Source organism: Drosophila guanche, unplaced genomic scaffold (genome assembly GCF_900245975.1).
Source record: "Drosophila guanche unplaced genomic scaffold, DGUA_6, whole genome shotgun sequence".
Lineage (NCBI taxonomy): Eukaryota > Metazoa > Arthropoda > Insecta > Diptera > Drosophilidae > Drosophila > Drosophila guanche.
The window spans coordinates 17,011,121-17,032,788 of NW_022995743.1; the positions used below are offsets into that span (position 1 = coordinate 17,011,121).

The following is a 21,668-nucleotide window of genomic DNA, read 5'->3' on the forward strand; positions in this document are numbered from 1 at the left end:
AAGTTCATCGTCAAGTAGCCATCGCGCCAGAATTGCGTGAATGTTATTGCGACCAATTTCTCAGGGCTCTGCTTCTTTCTTTCGTGCCTATTAAATGCACAAAAGCGGTCGGCGCCCAAGAAAATCACAATAAAGTGTCACGGATGCTTCGCGCCTCTGTCTCCGAGCCCCTCTACGGCGTGGACTGTTTATTGAGCAAATCGCGAGCTTATCACAAACAAGCCCTAGAAAGCGAAAGGAAACGAAAAATAACAAAAACAAAAAAAAAGAAATACATAATCTGGCTTCTTATATGTAAAAATATGTACATACGTACATTGTTGCGAAATTACCTATAAAGTTCGTGGACTGAACATTTGTATAATTCCAAACCTCTTTGCCTCCGAACTTGTATAATATTTCCATTCTCGCACCTCGCCGCCAAGTTACTTTGCCGTTTGCCACTTCGGACCGTTCCGCCTAGACTACTTGTCTCGACTAGTGCAGATGGACTCAACCACACATAGTAAGTGAAGCAACGTTCTTTATCGCGTCATACGGATGCTGTACCCTCTCCGCCAACCCACCATCAACAAGGGTAAGTCAAATGGAAATCTTAATGCACACAATACGACACGATAGCTAAAAAAACTTTGGCGAGAGTGCACGCCGAAAACGCTGAGCAAATAAACTACGCCTGAAAATACTACAGTAGATATCGGATATGCAGATGCAAATTATATGAATGATAGCAAGCAAGGGAGGTCCAAAGTATTTTATGCCTATACATATCGGTCGTTCCTATCTGTAAGACATTCCATTCCGCTTAGCTAAGCGGACACTTATAAGATCATAAATGATTTAATTTCATTTCTTATCTTATACATCGTATACATATATCTACTGTGTCAAAATTCATTGTCTTATGGTGCTTAAGAACAACATACAAGATCTCACCTTTTTTTAAACCGTTCTGACACGAAAGGTGAAATATTTGTAATACGAGTGTAGTATTGGAAATTCCTTCCGATCATGATAGCTAGTATATTAAATACCCATCAATTAATGTTATATCTATTCTAATCTATTGACAATTCGGATTTTTAGATATTGGCCCGTTGTTTTTGCTGCTCTAAAAATACACTTGATATCGCGCCATTGGAAACATTTCAATTTCAATCACTTTCAAATTTGTTATAAAATGAAGTGATAAGTTCTTAGATGATTTATGTGCGTGCTAGACCTTCTTCCACAAACAAGGAGCGCGTTACATTTTATGGTGTTGCTTAGGCCTGGCCTTTTCGGTTTTGGTCCAAAAGCACGCACAACACATACAGCAGTCACACAAACATACAAACATACAAACATATATACATACAGCCGGAGCCGGGGCTCGCATGGACACAAGCTAAAAGTTGAAAGTTAAACAATAACAATAAACCATAAACAAAAACCCTACGCCCTCACACACACACACAAGTAAAGCAACACCGAAAACCGCAGACTTATTCCAGGGCATGCCAATTTTGTTGAAATAAGCGTTTCAATTACCAGGACCCACAACACCTCTCTGCCCCTGCCCTCGTCCTCACCGCATACCATACTCGTACACACGCAACATTCAAAGACCAACTCTGACCCTCTTATCTGTCGCGTTGTGTTAGGGAAATTTACCCACCACTTTCCACTTTCCACTTTCCACTACCCACTACCCACTCCCCACCACACTAGTGCCCTGCACTGGGCATGTGAGGGCTTAACTTTTTTCTGTTGAGTGTACTTTATCAAAGCTTAGCACCTGACAATTTGCCATGAGACATTTGAGACATGCGGCCATTTCTTTTCCTTCCCTCTTTCCCTCGCTCTTTCTCGCTGGGGGAGGGGGAACGTAGTGGGATCGAGGGGCTTCTGACCTTGGCTTTTGTCTCTTCTTTTCTTTTGAAATGTGGTGGCTGCTCTGCTGCTAACTGCGCATCGTATGAAACTGTTCCCCGGCTGCCGCTGAATGATGATATGATGGTGGGTGCTGCAGCTGGTGTATTGCCATTGTCGCCAGTCTCCTGGCAGGCAACACCGTTGAGACTCGGAGCGCAGCGGGAACTAATTAAATTAAATCCGCTTAGTGCGCCGAGCAGTGGAAACTTGTAGAGTCCTTATCGCTGCCCTTCTTGCTGCCGTAGGTAACGGCTCCGCTCCATCCCTTACCAACTTACTTACTATCCGCCACGTTCCCTTTATGCTTTCTGCTTTCTGCCGCTTCTCTGGTGGGCCTCCCTTTAAACGGAATTTAATTAAACATTTCGGGCTTTGCAACAAGTCAGTCTACTCCGTTCGGTAAATAAAATCAAAAGGAAAAGTGGCGCTTATTAAAGAGGTTGTGGCACGCCACGTGCATGCAACAGGCTCCCTCCTTCCGCCCACGCAGCGCTGTGTTTTTGAGTTGACAGCCCCGTCAGTCATTCGCAGAATTTCCGTTGAATCAGCGGCCCTTTCCAAAGTTCTGCATACAAAACACGAAGGCGGGAATTTCCAACTCAAGGAAAACCCTTCTCTGGGCCATGGCTATGATTTTGAGTGCTCGACTCGACATTTCTAAGCGCACTTCGGCTGGCGGCACTTCGCCAGCAGCAGCAGCAGCAGCAGCAGTTTGGATTCCACAAGTCAAAGGATTCAAAGGAAGTGGGTAAGTAACTGTGAAAGCTACCTATTGCTGAATTGACTGCATTTGGACTCTGGGAAAGTGGTAGAAGAGTGCAATGTACCGTCTAATTAATTTCATGATTATTCGTTTGGGAAGTGGGAAAGTGCTTTTAGGTAGAGATTAGCTGCTGGCATATGCAACTAGATAAAGTACATACAAATCGCTTTTGTTCAATTTATGAATTCCTTTTGACAGGGCCAGGATCCATTGCATGTGTGAGAATAGAAAATGCAGATGGACATGTTAGTATGTACATATGAATGTGTATTGCATCAACTGTGTTTAATCAAATAGTTATGCCGGAACGTAAACAATTCGAAAACTTTATCATACTCGTACGAGCCAAGGGAACAGAGTGTCAGCTATCGTATCTAAAGCTTTGGCGCCCAAGGCTATACTTCCTTTCTTATTTGTCCGTAGTTAAATGCTTGCGTTCTCCCAGGGACTGTGATTCCGATAAGCGGCTGAGCAGGGGAGGTAGGTACATATGTACATGTATGTTCACCTGTGAAAGCCGGATATGGCTGTGAGGGCGCCATAAATCATATAAACAATGCGAGGCAACCACACTCAATGTTAATTGCATACAAAGGCGCATTATGCGACAGGATTTCCAGTTCTGCAAAGTCAATGCACGGGGCTTATACACATGCATTCAACGGACACCTTCACCTTGTCAGAGCTCTCTGCCGCCTGCTTTCTCCTTGTGTGGCACGTTTTGATAAGCAAAAAAAGAGGCATGGTAACAGAAGGGCTCTCTTATTTTTTTTGGTTAGAAAAATGTCAATAGTACCTCAAATATACACACTATTTTGCTGAGGCTCCAGGAATTTTTAATTGTTTTCATTAATCTATTAAATTACATTGTTGAAAGAATGTGAACGTTAAAGGTTTTTTGAATTTTCTCTAAATCCTCTTAATGAACTGGTTCCGAGAATCGTACTGAGAGCTGAATTTGCTCTCTTTATGGTGGGGGATTTTCACTCTCCTTTCAGGGATATTTCTCCCTCGCAACATGGGAATTTCATCGCAGCAAAGTGCTGCAACATTGTTCCCCAACATGGGCATGAGTATTTTTGTTTGCATATCACAGCGGAATTTTCGCAAATTTAGCGGAATAAAAGGAAAATTTAGCGGAAAACAAAATGTGTTGTTTAATAATAATAATAAAAGGCGTTTTTAGAAAACATTAACAGACATTTTTTGTGAATAATTTTAATTGTTTTTTAAATACAAAACATTTTTTTGTTTTATTTATTTTTTGATGACATAAAAAAAAATAAATATTATTTCATTCTAAAATATAAATAATTAATACTAATTATTATGAGTTTGGGCTTCATTTAACGCAGTCTATTAAAAAGAAAGGCAGGTTCATGCAGTCAAAACTTCAGAACTACACAGACTACATTAACAGGAAAAATACGAGTTTTTTAAGGTGAATTTGAATTGTTTCGACAAAATGCTTCGTGGTAGGGTTATGTCCGAAGGCAATCTTGCAAAAGTGTATTTGTGGGGACAAAATGTAACACACACAAGAAAGCGTTTGCGACCCCACAAAGTATATTTGTATATGTACATATTTTTGATCAGTTTCAATAGCCGAGTCGATATAGCCATGTCTGTCCGTCCGTCCGCCTGTCCGTCTGTCCGTTTTGTTTGTCGGCTAGTTCTCAGAGACTATAAGAGCTAGAGCCAACGAATTTTGCTTCCAGACTACTGTGATATCACACTGATACAAGTGTGGTTCAAGAATTATAATTGGGGGCTCTAACTTGTATATTCTCTGAGAACCAGCCGACAAACAAGACGGACGGACGGACGTTCGGACGTTCGGACGGACAGACAGACTGATATAGACTCGGCTATTGATTCTAATCAACAATCAGAATCAAATATCGGATACGTACTAATGTATTAGTGACCGAATCCAAAAATAAACAAATTTCGTTTTTGGTAAATCAAAATTTGACTCAAATTCCGCTAGCTTGGCAGTTATGCCCAGTGTGTATCGTGGGCAACATTCTCGGGCAACTTTGTGCACAGTGCAACATTTGAAATATCCTTGGGGTATATGTCGTGGGCTCCCTGTCGTGGGCTCCTCTTTTGATTTCTCTATGTCGTGGGAAACAGCACGTGCTATCCGAGTGCGGCGCGTGCAGCAGCAGCTGTTGTGGCCAGCAGCAAAAACAAGGAGCGCAGCGGCATCACCATCCTCGAAGTAGGAGCACCAGCAGCAGCAGCAGCAGCAGCAGCGGCAGTGAAAGGAAAGCAAAGCAAAGTAGGAGGAGGCTGGACTAAGAGGAAGTGCTGAATCGGAGCGTTTATGTAAAGGAAGGAGAAGAACAAGGTGAAATTTGAGACACATAACTAGAAGAGGAGGCAGAGGTTCGTCAAAAAATACAACAGATTAAAGAGAAGCAAAGGAACGAACGATTAATTTGAATTGAGGAGTGTTTTTCACTGAGAATGTGACAATAAATATAAATTTGCCTTAACCTGCACCTTGTTATTCGCACCTGGATTATACATACACACACATACTCGTTTGTGTTAGCTGCTGGAAACCGTTATTTTTGGATTGCAGAGAAAGAGAAGCCAGCCACAAAAGCCATTGACAGCCAAACAGCACAGCGAGTAATCAAAGTTAATTTACCAATACAAGAGCATCGAATGCTGCATGCCATGGATGTATGTACACGTCGGAGCTACTCACATATACAAGTATCAGCGGGCACAACGTGTCGAGAACACGTAAATTCTATTTACGCAAAATAATACTAAACAAAGCAACAACAGCGACAAGAAGAGCCAAGCCAAATAAAAGGAATACGAGGCTTCGAGCGCCAGAAAGTAGGCAACAGAAGCCACAGCATCAGCAGCAAAGCAGCGCAAACAGGATACTTAAAATATACACACGCACTTTAGCAAACACACAAACACACAAACACACACACACGCATATACATACATATATACTGTCGTCCTGGTGCCTGCTCAACGTCAACTTAAATTGTATTGCCTGTGTCTGTGTGAGTTCATATTTTTGCACATGCCCTTGCCCCAGCCCTTGCTCCTCACCACCCGGGCAAGCAGCCGCCCAGCCAACCGACACACACACACACAACTTGTGAGCAAAGCACGAAATAAATATAAAATAGACCCGAAACAACAACAGTCACTGCTGCGCGCTGCCGCTGAGGTGTTTTGGCCCGAGGCGACGGGCGCAAAGCAAACACACAGCATCGAAAAAAAGATACAGAAGAAAGATGCCCGAATGCTGGACAGAGATTGATGCTGGCTGCCGCCGTCGTAAAGCAACAAAGCCAACAACAGCAACAACAACAACAGCAACAACAAAAACAGCAACAACAAAAACAACAACAGCAACGATAAAGAGAGAGACAAGCGACGGCAATTGAGAAATGTAAGTAAGAATTCCCAGTTCTGGTCCCAGGATCAAGCGGAGTTGAAGTGAAAAACAAACGGGGCAACAAGGCAGATACACACACAGCCAGCCACTGACACGGACACACACACACACACACCCACACAGGCTACAAGGAATCACACTTAGAAATCAGGTTGCATGATACACAACTTGTATCAGCTTATGCCTGCCTGTCCATGTCCTGCCCACTTGCGCAGCATTCAAACTCAATTTGGATGAAATAAATACACACACACACACACACACACAAGCAAACACAAGAACAGGGACAGACACACACTGAGGGACATAATATACTCTCTGGGCAGGAATTGGTATGCCAAAAGTTTCAAAAATCGATGAGAGGCAAACAAAAAATAAAAGCCAAAGAAAAGGCCGGGCAACCGATAAGAGGAATACAATAAAAAATTTATCTTGGGTCTCTGTCCAGCAAATACTCACAATCGAAGGGCTACGGTATTGTACTCTGGGTCTGCTCCCATCGCGATGGCGGACTCTCTAAGGTATGCAACACATTGCCAATACTTTCGGCAATTCTCATGAATTAGCAAAGTCTGCCCCCCTAGCAGCGACACATCAGACACATTTTACAACCAGAGCAGACCCTGCACGGGTTCAGGGAACCCAAAGGCACGACCGATTCGTTAAATGAAGTGAGATTGTTAAAAGGAACTCAACACAGTGAATCAGGATTTTATTAGTAAATATTTCCAGCTGCGCTTTGAGTTCGTGAAATTTAGTGGCGTCCCGAAACGAATAATTTTAATGAATAGAATTTTGAGATCTTACATACCACACTTCGACTTACCACTGGCTTAGCAGTTAAGGGTACATTTCAAAAATATAGCTGTAGCTTAACAGAAAATATTCAAAGAAATGTTCCAGAAGTAAGCTATGGGAATGCACCCTTCCGAGCAGGGCCATGACGTGTGATGATAATTTTGCGATGCGTTCTGATAGACAAAAGAGAATAAATTCTCGGTAAATCAATTTTGACAGCACAGTAGATATATATGGAGATATATTTAAATTGAATTTATCCGCAATTGAGTTCTGAAAATGTTATTTTTGTGATATTTAGCTTGGATGAAATTTCTGGGAAGCGCACTGAGACACAAAAGAGATTGGAACATATTTAACCCATTTAAAAGTTAATCAGAAAGAAATGTATTGGGACTGCTCCCAGGACTGGCCCTAGAAATGATGTCCCAAGCAGCAGAAGATGTGGTGGGAAGAGAGGGCGATGGGCTGTCAGTCCAATGGGATAGATAAATTGCTTCATTCGACTGCTCTGATTTGATTTTAATGAAACTCCCGCTGCCCGGGAAACACTCCAAGCGAATTAAATCTGAAGTGGGAGGGAGGAGTAGGGGAGTTGAGTGTGGAATGTGGGACAGGGTGTGGTATCGAGAAAGGATAATTTAATGAAAGTCTGGGAATTGCGCAGTGGCCACAGACACACGCACACAGACAGCCCAGGCCGCTGCCGATTGCAGCCGCACCGCAGCTCCTGAAGCCGCCTGAAGCTGCAGCCACTCTCAGAATTTTCTGTGTCCTTGACATTAGGAATGCAACCACCCTCCTGCAGGGAGTTAGCGGATTGTGGCAATGGGAGCTCACCTCAGCGAATGCTGCCCTGCTGCACTAATATTGAGTCAAAACTATGGTCATGGACTCTCTGATTCAAATGTGAGGTCAAAAAGAGTACTGTCCGCTGTGGGACATGGTAGAGTTTTCTCCCTGCTCCTCCTTGGGGAAGTTATAACGGACAACGCGTTGCAACGGGAGGGGGCAGAAGAAGTGTTCAAGAACGAAAATCAATTTCCGTATAGCCCGACGATAATGCAAACGGAACAAAACGGAAACTGAAATCGAAATGATGGAAGGGGGTAGGGCGCAATGGCAAGGGCAGTGGCAGGGGCGGATAGCAAATGCTGTCTTTCTTTTTATACCCTGTACTTAAATAGAAAATAGGGTATACTCGTATTGTATATGTCTTGAAAACTGTATGTACATATGTAACGCGCAAATGGAAACGTTTCCGACCCTATAACGTATTTACATACATGTTTGATTGATCTGCATCAATAGCCGAGTCTTTCCGTTCGTCTGTCCGTTTGTCCGTCCGTCTTGAAAGCACTTTCCAGTACTAAGGTACTGACCGAGTACTGGGTATAAAAGTTGTGACTCGTACGAAGCGTCTCACAAGCGTTCCCATCTATCCACGGTATGCTGCATATGACTGGCCACTGGACATACGAGCGCTACTGGCCCCTTGCCCTACTGCTCGCTCGGCCACCGTCTACAGTTAACGGCTCGATGCGCACGATATATGTATGTACACTCTGCAAGCTGTATCTCGCTGGCTCTCGCTCTCGAGAGAGACCTCTCTTGCCATTTAATACGCACACACACACATCTAGAGAGACACACGAGTAGACACCCATCATTGCAATGGCAGGCAGCATAAGCCGCAGTCTGCCACGTGCGCCCAGCGAGACGTCAGAAACAAAGCGCCAGTGTCAGTCAGCGCTGCCTGGCCGCATTGACTAATGAAAGTAAAGCATGTCAACTCAGGACTTACGACTCAGGACCCAGGACTTAGGCCCCATCCCCATTCCCCATCTCAGCTCCCTCTCGATCAAAATGTAAACTGACAAAGAGGACAATGGCGTTGACGATGACAGTAAATATTGTACGTACAATGTGTACAATGTACACTCCATCCCCATAGCACCCCATCCCATCCCAGAGAACTCATCTACGGCTTTTACACTTGCAAAAAGGTATTACATGGTTCCCATACATATATATGTATATGTATTTCCGTTTTTTACCTATTCTATAAGAGCGCAATGCCCTTTTGCAAGAATTCGATTCGATTTTTTGTGGCCTCCTGACACTTCAAACGCCCTCACCCTTTTTCCCGAGTGTAAAAATACAAATTGCTCAACGCTCTCTTTGTCATTAGCTTTTTTGTTGCAGTCCTGGCTGAGGCCCCGCCAGAATATTCTTTTGTATACATTTAGATATGTTCATGTATATATTTTACATTTGTATGTTTCTTGTAAAGCCTAATTGGATTCATTATTAATGAGGCAGACTCAGTTCTTTTCTTTCGCCGTAATTTTGTGGCTTTTGCCACAATTGCATTACAATTTTACCAGAAGGGTGCCCTTATCAGACAAAGGGCCTGTCCCATCCCAGCCTGTTCTGTGATAGTCAGAGTGCAATATCTCGCAGATTGCGTTCCTAGCACGTGTGGACTACATCCCCCCTTTGCACATTGACCATCATTGGCAGCGTCTTGGCGAAACTTTGAACGCTTGTGTCCATGCCAATACGAGTATAAGTATGAGTATGAGTATGAGTATGAGTATGAGTAAGTTGTGTAAGTTAGTTGAGGTGTCGCGCCGGAAACTCTACTCGATGGTACACCCGCGCTACAAATCAATCATGACAGCTGAGTGGCAGGCAAACAGCAACCAATTGCAGGCAGTGCTCCGTGGGCCGACCGGACGAGTACTCATACTCGTACTCGTACTCGTGTGTGTGCATCGCACTCATGTAGCCGATCAGATGGCAGCGGAAATGAGACGCATTGGAATGGAGACCAATCGACTGGGATGAAATGGTCGCATGGTTGAGTTCCTCCTGCCTGACAAAGATTGTCAATCAGTCGAACGAAGCGAACGAAACGAACGCCCTTTGAATGTAAAATGGAAATCGAATCAAAATAATGAATGCTGGCAAAAGCGGAAACGCACGCCGCATGGAAGCGAGCAGAGCAGATGTACTCATGTAGATACTCGCATGAGATTGTAGATGCTCGTTCTTAGTACAAATTTAAATTGTTGAACAATTCGCTCTGTTCCTTGTAATATTTGACTTTGAAGTCATCCCCATCCCTACCCTTTGTGGCACGCGCTCGAATAGAAGGACCCCAACACCCACACCTACAGCTGTCCGTACTCGTTCGTTCACAATCACATTATATGGCACACCATCGCATTGTTGATGGCACAATTACGAACAATGGAATACTCTTGCTCTCTCTCTCTCTTCTCATTCTCTGTCACTGAAATTTCATTTGTTAATTGTGTACCCAGCAGCAGCAGCCATTTCTATCCCTATCCCTATCCCTATCCCTGTCCTTATCCTACCGCTGCTATTACTACGAATAAAGATATCTCAGATAATATCTGTCTATTAAAAAAGACGGTCTTATCATTTGTATTCTGTATTCTGCTTATACCTTTGTGTGAGGTTGCGCCACAGGACCCTACCTACAGTTACTCTAGAAATCGCTGTTGCGCAAAGTTGCGCAGATAGGGACATAGATTCAGGTGTGTATGTACATACACATTAATGTACACATTAATGAATAAATATTCAGTCTACTTTTTAGTGGATTGAAAAAAAGATTGCAGTATTTGAGTAGAGAAAGTAAAGCAGAAGCTCACTGAAAAAATGGTAAACTTTCTCCAAGCTCTTAAGCCGTGGATATTTCTTACGCAGAAGCTTATATTCGTTTACCCGTATCGGTGTGACGGCTGTGACGACAGCGAAGGCCTTTCTGTCTCCCAATCCGATGAACATTAGACAATATGTGATACATGTGACATAAGGACATAAGGACCCGTGGGTTCTTGCGACTCTGTTGGTCTTCGGTGTTGGACGGGACGCTGGGACGGTCGAGGCAGCAAAGCTACCTGAAAGGCTGTTGCCGGCTGCTGCACAAACTAATTAAATGCTCAGCCACAATTTATGTGTGGCGGCCCCGACAAATGGGAAGCGGGAGCATAGGCAACGAGGCGGTCATAAATTTAAATTATGGCTGGAGCCAGAGACACCAACTCAGAGTGAATGCATAACAGATAGGATAGAGAGAGAGAAGTGCTTGGAAAAATGGCCAGGACATTTTGGGCACAGCTGAAGAGGTTACCTCTGCATCTGCTCATCCTCATCCTGCTCTTTCTCTCCCTCTCTCTCTCTCTCTCACTCTCTCTCTGTCTCTGACATAGCTGACCAGGACGTTCTTGTAATGAAATTCCGAGAGTTAAAGGTGAAGGGAGAGCGGTGGTCTCTGGATGGGCTGTGATAAGCTCTAGGCAAATATGCCAAGGGCGATAAAGAAACCCGAGTTTGAAAATGTTACATATGCCTAATCTGTCTCACCCATGTCATGTGATCCTGATGCCACGATGTAGCATGTTGGTCTCTTCTCAGAAATGGCTGCAAGACCTTCTGTCCGACCCTTGATAATTGGCTTCTTTTCTCTTGGTCATGGACAATGGACAGAAGTGTTGATATTTCTATGATTCCGGGGAAAATGCAAGCCCGTTGTGAAAGGTGGAAATTCTTGAACTCAACTGCTGGGAGTTACGCAACTGCTGGGAGTCGCTGGGAGAGTGCTACGCCCTGGACTCTCGGTCTGGGCATTTTTGCCACATTTTCTCGTCTGCTGATTAACTCAGAATTCCACTTGGAGCAAATACTTTCGACTCTCAACAGGCGCAAGAGGAGCAGGGCCAAAGGCATCCGCACAACTAGACGTATACTTAACATTGTGTACCAAGGCTATCAGGCGCATAAGGAACAATTGCTGGCGTTCTGTCTGGTCTGGGGCTGTGGAATTTCAACCTTTTCCAACTTATATAAGTGGGGCTGATGCTGGTGCTGGTCCCATCTGACATCACTGTGATTTCAGATCTTTGAGTGGAATTCGAGAGGCTGACACTTGGCAAAAGCGCCAACAATTTGGATAATAACCCAAAGGTCAGCCATAGATTGGTGAGAAATTATGGGGAATGGAACTGGAGGCTAGGTCCTGGTTCTCGTCCGTAATATAATTTAAAAGCATCTGCTCCCGTTCCCGTTCCCATTCCCTCCTTCCTGGGCAAGCCTGATTGCTTTTGCGTTGCAGATTCGTTGTAAAACTTTTTGTGGCAGGAACGAGAGTGGTGCTGAAAGGAGTGGAGTGGAGAGGAGAGGATAGGAGAGCAGAGTAGGGGATTGGGCGACACAAAAGCAAACAATTTATGGTTCATATGAGTTTGGAATTGCTGTTCAGCATACAAATGCCGAGCAAATAGAATTTGTATGTTTATCCTGTCTCCATTTGCATGTGTGTGTGTACTATATGAAATGTAAATATGTATCCTGCGAGTGTGTGTCTGTGTGTGTGTGTGTGGTAATAGCCAAATTGTATGCACATCCATGTGTGTCGTGTCTACATATTTGCTTAAAAAATGAGGAAACGCCTGATTAATGAACGTTCCAGAATCGTTATTTTTGAAGAAAATAAATCTTAGCAATAGAGAATATCCATTAAGTATGTACCTATATACATACATACATGTACAGAAATGCCTGGGATCGATTCGGACATGGACACGGACACAGAGGTGGTGGAGGAGATGGCAATGGCAATGGCGATGGCGATGGCGCCTTCTCACCTGCCAGGGTTGATTGCATCCTGTTAGTGTCAATACACGTCCTTGACACATCATGAACTCCGACAGCTCGGCTCTGGTCTGCTCGACCAGCTGGGTGGCCTGCAGCTATCACGAGGAAGTATGCAGTGCGAAGGGGTCGATTTTCCATTGTTCTTTGTTCTTCACCTGTTGACTGTCACGCTCTGGCATGGGACTGTGTGGTGGAATGGCTCCGATTTAAGTAGGTCACACCTTGATACTGACGAAATCTCTTCTAGGTTTGCAGACTCCACTCGTGCAGGTTCTGGGTAGGTAAAGTCCGCATTGCTCCTACAAGTCCGCAAAGCCGCACGGAAAACGCGTATGCTTGGGGCATCCGAAAATCCGAAATGCCAGAGTGACTTTGCAATAAAGCAGACAGCTACAAATGTGCAAATATTGCGGTAATGAACCACGCGGAACCGTCATTCCGAGAACTCTTTTTTCCGAAACTTGCCTTTCGAGAATCGAATAAGCCATTTGGTGTGGCAGTGCATAATCTGACTGACATTCTCTTTGGCCAACAGGGAGAGCCAAGGGAGAGCAGGGTAGGACAATACAGGACAGGACAGGGCGTTACATGGAAGGGTTGCCAGTGCCACTGTGTGGGACAATTTCTGGGGCCGGAGGAAGTGGCAACTCTTTGTGTTATGAGCCAACTAATGGCATCCATTAGACACAAAAGGCCAAATTGCGTGGCTCGATGCACGATGGCATCAATACATTCCCTTCCATACATTCACACATCTCCCTATGTGTCTGTGCGTTTGTGTGTACGCGTATTGTGGGATCTATTGTCACGTGTCCGTGCGAGTATCTCTCCCAAACCCCAGTTTATTTGTATTCCATATTCGGTGTGAGCTGTGGCATGGGTTCGATCGAATAACTGACTCCTATGTATGATTTTCATGACTTGCACATTCCGCCAGGGGCCGGGCCAAACCGAATCTGTTTGTGTGTCGGAATGGAATGGAATGCGAATAGTTCGATTTGGATATGCATGGCAGGCAGACGGCAGACAGGCAGACAGGCAGACGGGCTTGGGCTTGGGCTCGGGGACATCATTTGGTAAAATGCTGCAGTTGTAATTATTTTTTTCGATTTGCATGTGGATCACATACGCGTTGTGATAATCGATTCCGTTCAATGCCCATTGCAGCTTAAACGAATAAGCCATGAACGCACTCGACATGAATAAACAATTTCTGAGCGTCTCCCAGGAGCAGCATCCGCACTCGGACGACGACCAGCACAGTCGCTCACGGTAAGCAGGTGCCGTCCAATCATTCAATCCCGCCTCCGGACTCACCAGAACAAGTTTCCCTTCGTTTCCTGTCTTTGCAGCTCGGAGCGTGCCTCCAGCCTTGCGCTGCCTCTCAACTCCCTGCTGGACTTTTACGACAAGCAGCAGGAGCAGTGCAAGTCCGTCACCCTGCTGCCACTGCCCAGCAACAGCAACAGCCACAGCAGCAGCAGCAGCAGCAGTAGCAGCATCGTGCGACGCCACTCCTCCCACTATTACCCCATGCTCGAGGATAAGCAGAAGTCGTCGCAGCTGGCTCACGAGGCCAATGAAATGCTGGTAAGTCCAGCCATCAGCAAAGCTATTAGGCAGACGGTCTGTCAATATTTAGTAAACTCCTCAGCTGGATTTATTTTCTTTAGGATTTTAAAGTGTTAAATTGTTAGCTAAACTTTCCGCGCTTTAGTGCTGCGCAACATAAAGTGACACAGCAGTGCCGAAGAATCTATCAGAGATGAATTTTGTGATGAGAGCATTTGGCATACAACCATGGTGACAACCATGAGTTTGGAACGGTTGTAAGCGGTGAACGGTCACACATTCTGACACACCTCTGGACGACCTCTATTACTGGTGCTAAAGTCCCTAAAGTTTTGGGAAAATATTCGTTGGTCTCGCTGCAACTTTCTGATAAATGTGTTGTATATTGTCTATAAACATTACATGGTCTTTCACACTTTCACATTAAATAGTTGTGGAACGTTGTGAGACGCTTCGTCAGACGTCACAACTTTTATACCCGGTACTCAGTCAATATGAGTGTACATATGTATGTGAAATGGCACCAGCTGCCAGCTGCCTGACAGTTTGCTCGTATGAACTGACACATCTATGTATGTACATAGGTATATGTATATTGGATGGGGTTTGTTTTTCGGCTTAGATTAGCTTGAAGACTGCTGATGTGTCAGCTCTTGCGATTTCATGCAGCCATTTCATTTCCCCCACATGCCATTTGCCCTGCCACATGCCACATGCCACATGCCACCTGCCGACAGTCACCTGCCATAACACTTTGTCATCATCGACATCATCGCCTGCAACGTAGAGGGGGAAAATGTCCTCTTTTTATGCAAATCCGGAACGCCACTAAAATCTCTTTTGCCGCTTTTCCGCGTTTTCGCTATTTTCCATTCGTGCAAAATCCGCGACGGAGCTGCGTCAGGGTTTGTGCAGTCGGCTTAGCGGCCTTGTCCGTCCGCCTGGATGGCACGGCATCCAAGCCCAGGGATCTGGCTCCACGAGCTTAGACTGAGCCAAAGCTCACGGAATATTGCTGTTTGGCCAGCTATGTGTAGCTGTTAGTGTGCATACACCTCTGTCTGACCCAGAATCTACTGTCTCTCTCCCTTTTGTTTGGCAGGACCTGAAATACGGCAAGTGCGCGCCAATGGGAGGAGCCATCGGGACAGCCAAGGCCAAGCAGCAGCTGGTACGTGTGGATACGCCAGTCACGCCACCGCCGCCCATACCGCGACGCATGCTGCGAGGCAAGTCTGGCTGGCCGCCGCAGCCGAGTCCGGCCGGACACGAAGGCGCCCACGGCATTGGCACCGTGTTTGTTTATCCGCAGCCAGCAAACGTGACCACAGAGGCGGCCGGGGTGCAATCAGCACTCCTTGTTGACATAGCCACACGTCCGGCGTACGGATACACGGATGCCGATGGTATTTCCGATGACGACCGCATGAGCCTGGAGAACTCGGTGTTCGATGAGTCGCTGACCTCCACACCTGTCAAGGTCGCCGGCTACCATGCCAGTCGGTACGCCGGGCTGGGCCACATGACTAAGCGAGCTCAGCGCTCCTCCAGCAGCACCGTGGACTCCGCCTACGGCTCCTCGGGTGGGCACAGCGAGCGCTTTGCCTCCAGCTCGACCAGTGTCGATTTTCGCAGCCGCTTCTCCTCGGTGGACACACAGTCCTCGCTCGACGAGAAGCCCTCGTCCATCTCCATTGACTCGCCCCTGGCCAAGGACACGTTCCGGCTGGAGCGCGACCGAGAACGAGCCGTCGTCGGCAACGATGTCATGCACAAGCTCAACAACAACAATCTCAGCCTCGGCCTCGGTGTCGAGCTGGCCAGCAACAACAATATCGTCGTCAACAACAGCAGCAGCAGCAGCAGCAGCACCACCACCAAGCTACCGACGGTGCCGGCCCGAAAGCAGCCACCAGTGAAGATTTCTACTCCGTGCAGCGGCAACAGCAACAACTCGGGGGGCGAGTCCAACAAGGAAACAAGCAGCGTTTCCGCATCGGCCTCCACATCGTCCGCCGCATCGGCTGGCTCCAGTACCATATCCAGTGGCACCATGTCATCCATGTCGCTGGGCTTGGGCATGGGGCCCGCGCCCTCGCCCTCGCCCTCGCCCGCGACCGCGTCCAGTCAAGTTGCTGTGGCCGCTGCTGGCAATCCAAACCTCAGCCAAAAACGTCCAGGACCACCGGAGCCACCACAGCGAATGAACAGCTCTTTTGATTCCGTGGACAGTACTCCCAGGGTGCACGCGGCACCGCCTTTGACTGTGCGCAACAAACTGAGAGGCAACAAGCCGCCGCCGATTGTCTACCCGAAGATGCAGCAGCGCCAGGACTCGACCCTGTCCAGCGACAGCTACTCCATCAGCTCTAGTCCCGGCTACAACTCGAAGCTGATGGAGGTGCCGCTCCTGCCCTTGGCAGCGTCTAGCCAGAGTGGGCGCAAGAGCAACAATCCGGGCACGGCCCAGCGCCAGCAGACTTCGCTCATGGACATGGCGCCCACACGGTTCGGCAAGCACACGCTGCCGGCAGTGCCGCCGCCGCGGGGAAAGATTAATTTCCGCCAGGACTCGACCATTTCCAGCGATAGCTTCAGCCAGACGTCCAGCCCCGGCTACAACTCGAAACTCATGGAAGCCCCACTTCTGCCCTCCTTGTCGGCAAAGCGGCTGTGCAGCGGTAAGTACCCAGAACAACAGCATAACGATCTCCAACTGACCTCTGACTGCGACTGTCAGCCCCGGCTCCGATTGTCTGCCGCCAGGGAGTGCAGCACGAGCCCATCGAGGAGCTGGAGCCACCGCAGACGCATTCGCCACTGAACAAGGCGAGTGCACCGCCCAGCAGCCTGCAGACGATTGTGCGCTTCCAGAACGGAGCACCCCACACCATGTCCTTGCAGCACCAGGTAGCCGCATCCTTTGCCTGCCAAAATCAAACTGCCGCTCAACTCAACGCCTCTTGCAGATAATCAACCGACGCAAGAGCTCCAATCCGTACATCACCAACGGACGCTTGAAGTTCCGCCTGTTCCAGATACTGATCAACGCCTTCGCCCTGCTGGCCATTGCCGGGGGACTGGCCGCGTACTTCAATGCCTATCCGACCATCAAGTTCGTGAACAAGACCATCATCAACACCATCCACGTGGAGGAGAACTCGAGCTTTGGCAAGAACCCCGCCCCCGGCACCTGTCTGCCCATCATCGTGCGCTTCTGCCAGGGCTCACAGATACCCTACAACTACACGGTCTTCCCCAACTACATCGGGCACTTCGGTCAGCTGGAGACGCAAGTGGTAATTATGGGGCGAGCTCCTTGCCATTCCATTAACCCATTTCTCCCGCACACTGGCAGGACCTGGACTCGTATGAGGCCCTGGTAGACGTCCGCTGCTACGAGCTCGTCTCCCTATTCCTGTGTACGCTCTTCGTGCCCAAATGCGGTCAGAGTGGGTAAGTTTGCCAGGGAACAGAGATGGCCATGAGGACACGGCCATGGCCAAGAACTATAACTGATTATTCGATTCCATAGTGCCACAGTGCCACCCTGCAAGACACTCTGCACGGAGACAATGCGCCGATGCGGCTTCTTCTTCGATGTGTTTGGGCTGAGCCTGCCGGAGTATCTGAACTGCAAGCTCTTTAAGGACTTCCCCAGCGCTGAGGACTGCGTGGGTCTGGAGGAGGTGCGTGACGTTATGATAGCGGCCTCGAATCCCAGATGCGATGGCTTCCAGTGCGACCAGAACCGCTGCCTGCCGACGGAGTACGTCTGCGATGGCCACCTCGATTGCATGGACCAGACGGACGAGGGAAGCTGCGACCGGTGCGGCCAGGACGAGATCTACTGTGGAGACAACCAGTGCATTGGAACCAAGCACATCTGCGATGGCATCATCGACTGTCCGTACGGCCAGGATGAGCGCAATTGCCGTGAGTATAGGGATCCTAGTTGAGTCTCACGGAAGCTCTGAATGATTTGAGTTTTTTTGCAGTGAGGCTGAGTGAGCGGAATGGGGATGTGGGGGCCGGGGTGCTGGAGGTCTACCGCATCGGTCAGCGCCAGTGGATGCCGGCTTGTGTGAAGAACTGGGATCGGGCCGTCTCCCCTAGCGCCGTGTGCTCCATCCTTGGCTACTCGGCCGTGAACGCCACCAGTGTCCTAACTCAGCGCACACATCGTCCGCTGCTGGCCTCGGTGAACGTCTCCACAGACATCTGGAAGATGTACGCCAAGCGACGCTCCACCCTGATGCAGGAGTTTGCCAACTGCAAGAAGACCGAGGACTATCCCATGGCCGAGCTAACTTGCTCCAACTATGGTGAGTCGAGGAACAGTGCTCCAGCGTAGGAATCACATCTGACAGGGTACTTTCCACCCCAACAGAGTGCGGCAGGGTGAAGCGTGGACGCCACAAGCCCTCTAGGCGGATCATTGGGGGCAGTCAGGCCAATCCCGGCAATTGGCCCTTCCTCGCCGCCATTCTGGGTGGGCCCGAGAAGATCTTCTACTGCGCCGGCGTCCTCATATCCGATCAATGGGTGCTCACTGCCTCCCACTGCGTTGGCAAGTAAGTACCGCATCGCCCTTATCCATGTCCCTTATCCTTATCTTACCCTTCCTGTGGTTGCAGCTACACCGTCATCGACCTGGAGGACTGGACCATACAGCTGGGGGTGACGCGACGCAACTCCTTCACATACACTGGCCAGAAGGTTAAGGTGAAGGCGGTCATTCCACATCCGCAGTACAACATGGCCATTGCCCACGACAACGACATTGCGCTTTTCCAGGTACTTGGGTTGCAGGTCTCCCGATCGATCCATCCATCAATCAATCCGTTCGGTTTCATTTCCTTTCCTCCAGCTGGCCACGCGTGTATCCTTCCACGAGCATCTGCTGCCCGTCTGCCTGCCGCCGCCGAGCGTGAGGAATCTCCACTCTGGAACCCTGTGCACCGTCATCGGATGGGGCAAGCGCGAGGAAAAGGACCGTTAGTACAGGCCCTCACTCTCCCTGTTTCACTGACTTATCCTTATCCGTTTACTCCACAGCCAAGTCAACGTACGAGTTCATAGTCAATGAGGTGCAGGTGCCCATCATCACGCGCAACCAGTGCGATGAGTGGCTCGACAACCTCACCGTCTCGGAGGGCATGGTATGCGCCGGCTTCGACGATGGCGGCAAGGATGCCTGTCAGGTGAGTGTCACGTCTTTGCGGTGTCTCCGGATACATCGAACTTATTTGCAGGGCGATTCGGGTGGTCCTCTGCTCTGTCCGTATCCGGGGGAGAAGGACCGCTGGTTTGTTGGCGGCATTGTGTCGTGGGGCATAATGTGCGCCCACCCAAAGCTGCCCGGCGTTTACGCGAATGTGGTGCAGTATGTGCCGTGGATCCAGGAGCAGATGCAAAAGCATGCGCGACCCATCGCCGAGGAGCGTGTCAACAAGTATGATTTGCATCCGGGCGGCCCCGACATGCTCTCCAAAATAGCCACGGATCCCATGCGGAACGGGAAGCCCTATTATTACACTCACGGCAAGGTCATGACCCATGACTAAACGCAAATACACGTATAGCAGATGTCATGTATATGATGGGAATAAGGAGAGCGATGAGATGCACGAGGGACATTAGAGGACAGAGGCAGGAAACGGTTGAGCAAAGCATTTGTGCATCAGCGGTCATCAGCTGCACACTCTGACGGGTGGCGGCGAGTGACGGAGAGGATATATTTTGCTACTGAACTTACGGTAACGTAAACCGATTTGATCATGTGTCAATTGCCGAATTTATTTGTCAATTTTTTTACAAAGAGATTTCTATGCACCCAAAAAAGAGCAAGCAAAGCAAAACCAAAGATAATCCAAACCAAACCAAACCAAACCAAACCAAAAAGGCGAAACTATATGTCAATAAATATTGAATACCCGATTTATATATTTACACATAATATGGACACACACACAGATACATATATAGTGTACCCTAAAATACAAATGTATGTAGCCGATTAACAGGTAAATGTGTCTAAATATCCCAGTCGTGCCGGACAATAAATCAATTTCATAGCGGAATTTCGTGTTGGAAGGTCCTGTAAACGGAAGCCTTTATATAAATAAGAAAACGGCAAACAGAATCATTCTATTAGTCCCCAACAAAAATGTATGATTGCCGCAAAATAAATACACAAAAATATATATCTACGTGCGTGTAGTACATATACGTATATATGAATAGAGAGAAAAGAAAACAAAATATGGTAGACACAAGCCGATTAGGTGTTAAATACTAGAATGGAAAATAAGTGAACAAAGTTAAGTGAGAATCTGAAATACAACTAAATCGAAACAAGCGGAAACTTGTGGCTGATCTACAGCGCCTGATCTACAGGTGTTCCTGTTGCAGAGTCTTTTCCAAAGAGCTGTTCATATACCAAAGAATCTACAAGGTAAACCAAAAAGAGAAACGTGCACTTGACAATAAAGATAACAACAAATGCACAATAAGCAAATGATTGCATTAGTCTGTAAGTAATGAAAATACTAACTACATATGTATAATGCGTGGGTTTCAGCTTTAAAGACACGAAAGAACAAAGAGAAATGTCACATGGAACAGTACAGAATATAAACACAAACATACATAAAATACATACATGTATCTAGATGCTAGAATGCGAATCTTATAATAGTATTCTAAGATGAGCGATAAAAGATGTGCTTGTATTACATATTTACCATTCACACCACACACACGGTGATGTGAATAACAGAGTGTCTACATGCTTCTGACTAGAAATTAGACATACTAAAAATGCACCTAAATATTTAGAGCTATTTACATATCGACTCAACTCACGTTTCGCACGTGCCCCAACAAAGACTATCACCATGATTTCATCCCATGCCTCGAACCTAAACCTAGGCCACGCTTCCCTTTGGCGTAGCGTATCCCCTAGTAGACAGTACTTACTGCAAGGTACAACTATTTTGCTAACCGAAAAAGGGGAGTAAAGAAAAGTAGGGAAATGTAATGTAAAATATGCGTAACTAAAGACTCGAAATTGGTTGTTTCAGCTGACAGAATGCACACACCATCGCCACACACCACACACCACACACCAAACACCAAACACCAAGCACCACACACCACACACAAAAAAACATCACACAAAGTTGAGCTTCGATAAATGTACAGCTTTGATACTGTTTTCAATGGTAAGTAATCGGAGCGAGAATTTCATGTGCTCGATCGATTACTAAAACCAACCTATGATTTCTAGCTAAAACTTGTTGTAATGCTTCAGACAAGAAATGCTAACGTATAACCGCGTTTACTAGTAGCTCTAGTTGGCCTGTATACAAAAATATAGCTATAAATGTAGCTATACATACATTCATATATGTATATACATATATTATATACATGCATGTTTTGTACAATCAGTTTACAAGTGGAAAAACGGTATAACTAGTTTTAATTGGGGGG

The 21,668-nt window shown here is 47.0% G+C and overlaps 1 protein-coding gene across 5 annotated transcripts; it reads left to right on the forward strand.

Annotated features, from left to right (window-relative positions):
- Window positions 1-413: 413 nt before the first annotated feature.
- On the forward strand, window positions 414-20,067 carry LOC117588986. 5 transcript variants are annotated; one of them, XM_034280622.1, is made up of 15 exons: window positions 4,767-6,107; window positions 13,767-13,871; window positions 13,952-14,189; window positions 15,274-16,268; window positions 16,299-16,852; window positions 16,912-17,081; window positions 17,141-17,470; window positions 17,530-17,627; window positions 17,707-18,107; window positions 18,170-18,496; window positions 18,562-18,745; window positions 18,809-18,968; window positions 19,042-19,168; window positions 19,230-19,375; window positions 19,427-20,067. In XM_034280622.1, the coding sequence occupies exons 2-15, from the start codon at window positions 13,783-13,785 to the stop codon at window positions 19,736-19,738; spliced, it is 4,131 nt and encodes a 1,376-aa protein (XP_034136513.1). In that variant the 5' UTR covers window positions 4,767-6,107; window positions 13,767-13,782; the 3' UTR covers window positions 19,739-20,067. The 5 variants fall into 5 exon arrangements, with proteins under 5 accessions (XP_034136486.1, XP_034136495.1, XP_034136503.1 ...); XM_034280595.1 differs by lacking the exon at window positions 4,767-6,107 and adding an exon at window positions 414-577 and having other exon boundaries at window positions 15,274-16,852; XM_034280604.1 differs by lacking the exon at window positions 4,767-6,107 and adding an exon at window positions 2,644-2,662 and having other exon boundaries at window positions 15,274-16,852.
- The last annotated feature ends 1,601 nt before the right edge of the window (window positions 20,068-21,668 follow it).

Excerpts from the sequence above, each read along its gene's own strand:
- LOC117588986 (XM_034280595.1), top strand. The coding sequence starts at position 13,783 with ATGAACGCACTCGACATGAATAAACAATTTCTGAGCGTCTCCCAGGAG. Across the intron at positions 17,628-17,706 it reads CCCAAATGCGGTCAGAGTGG|TGCCACAGTGCCACCCTGCA; the intron begins GTAAGTTTGCCA and ends TCGATTCCATAG. Across the intron at positions 18,746-18,808 it reads GCCTCCCACTGCGTTGGCAA|CTACACCGTCATCGACCTGG; the intron begins GTAAGTACCGCA and ends CTGTGGTTGCAG.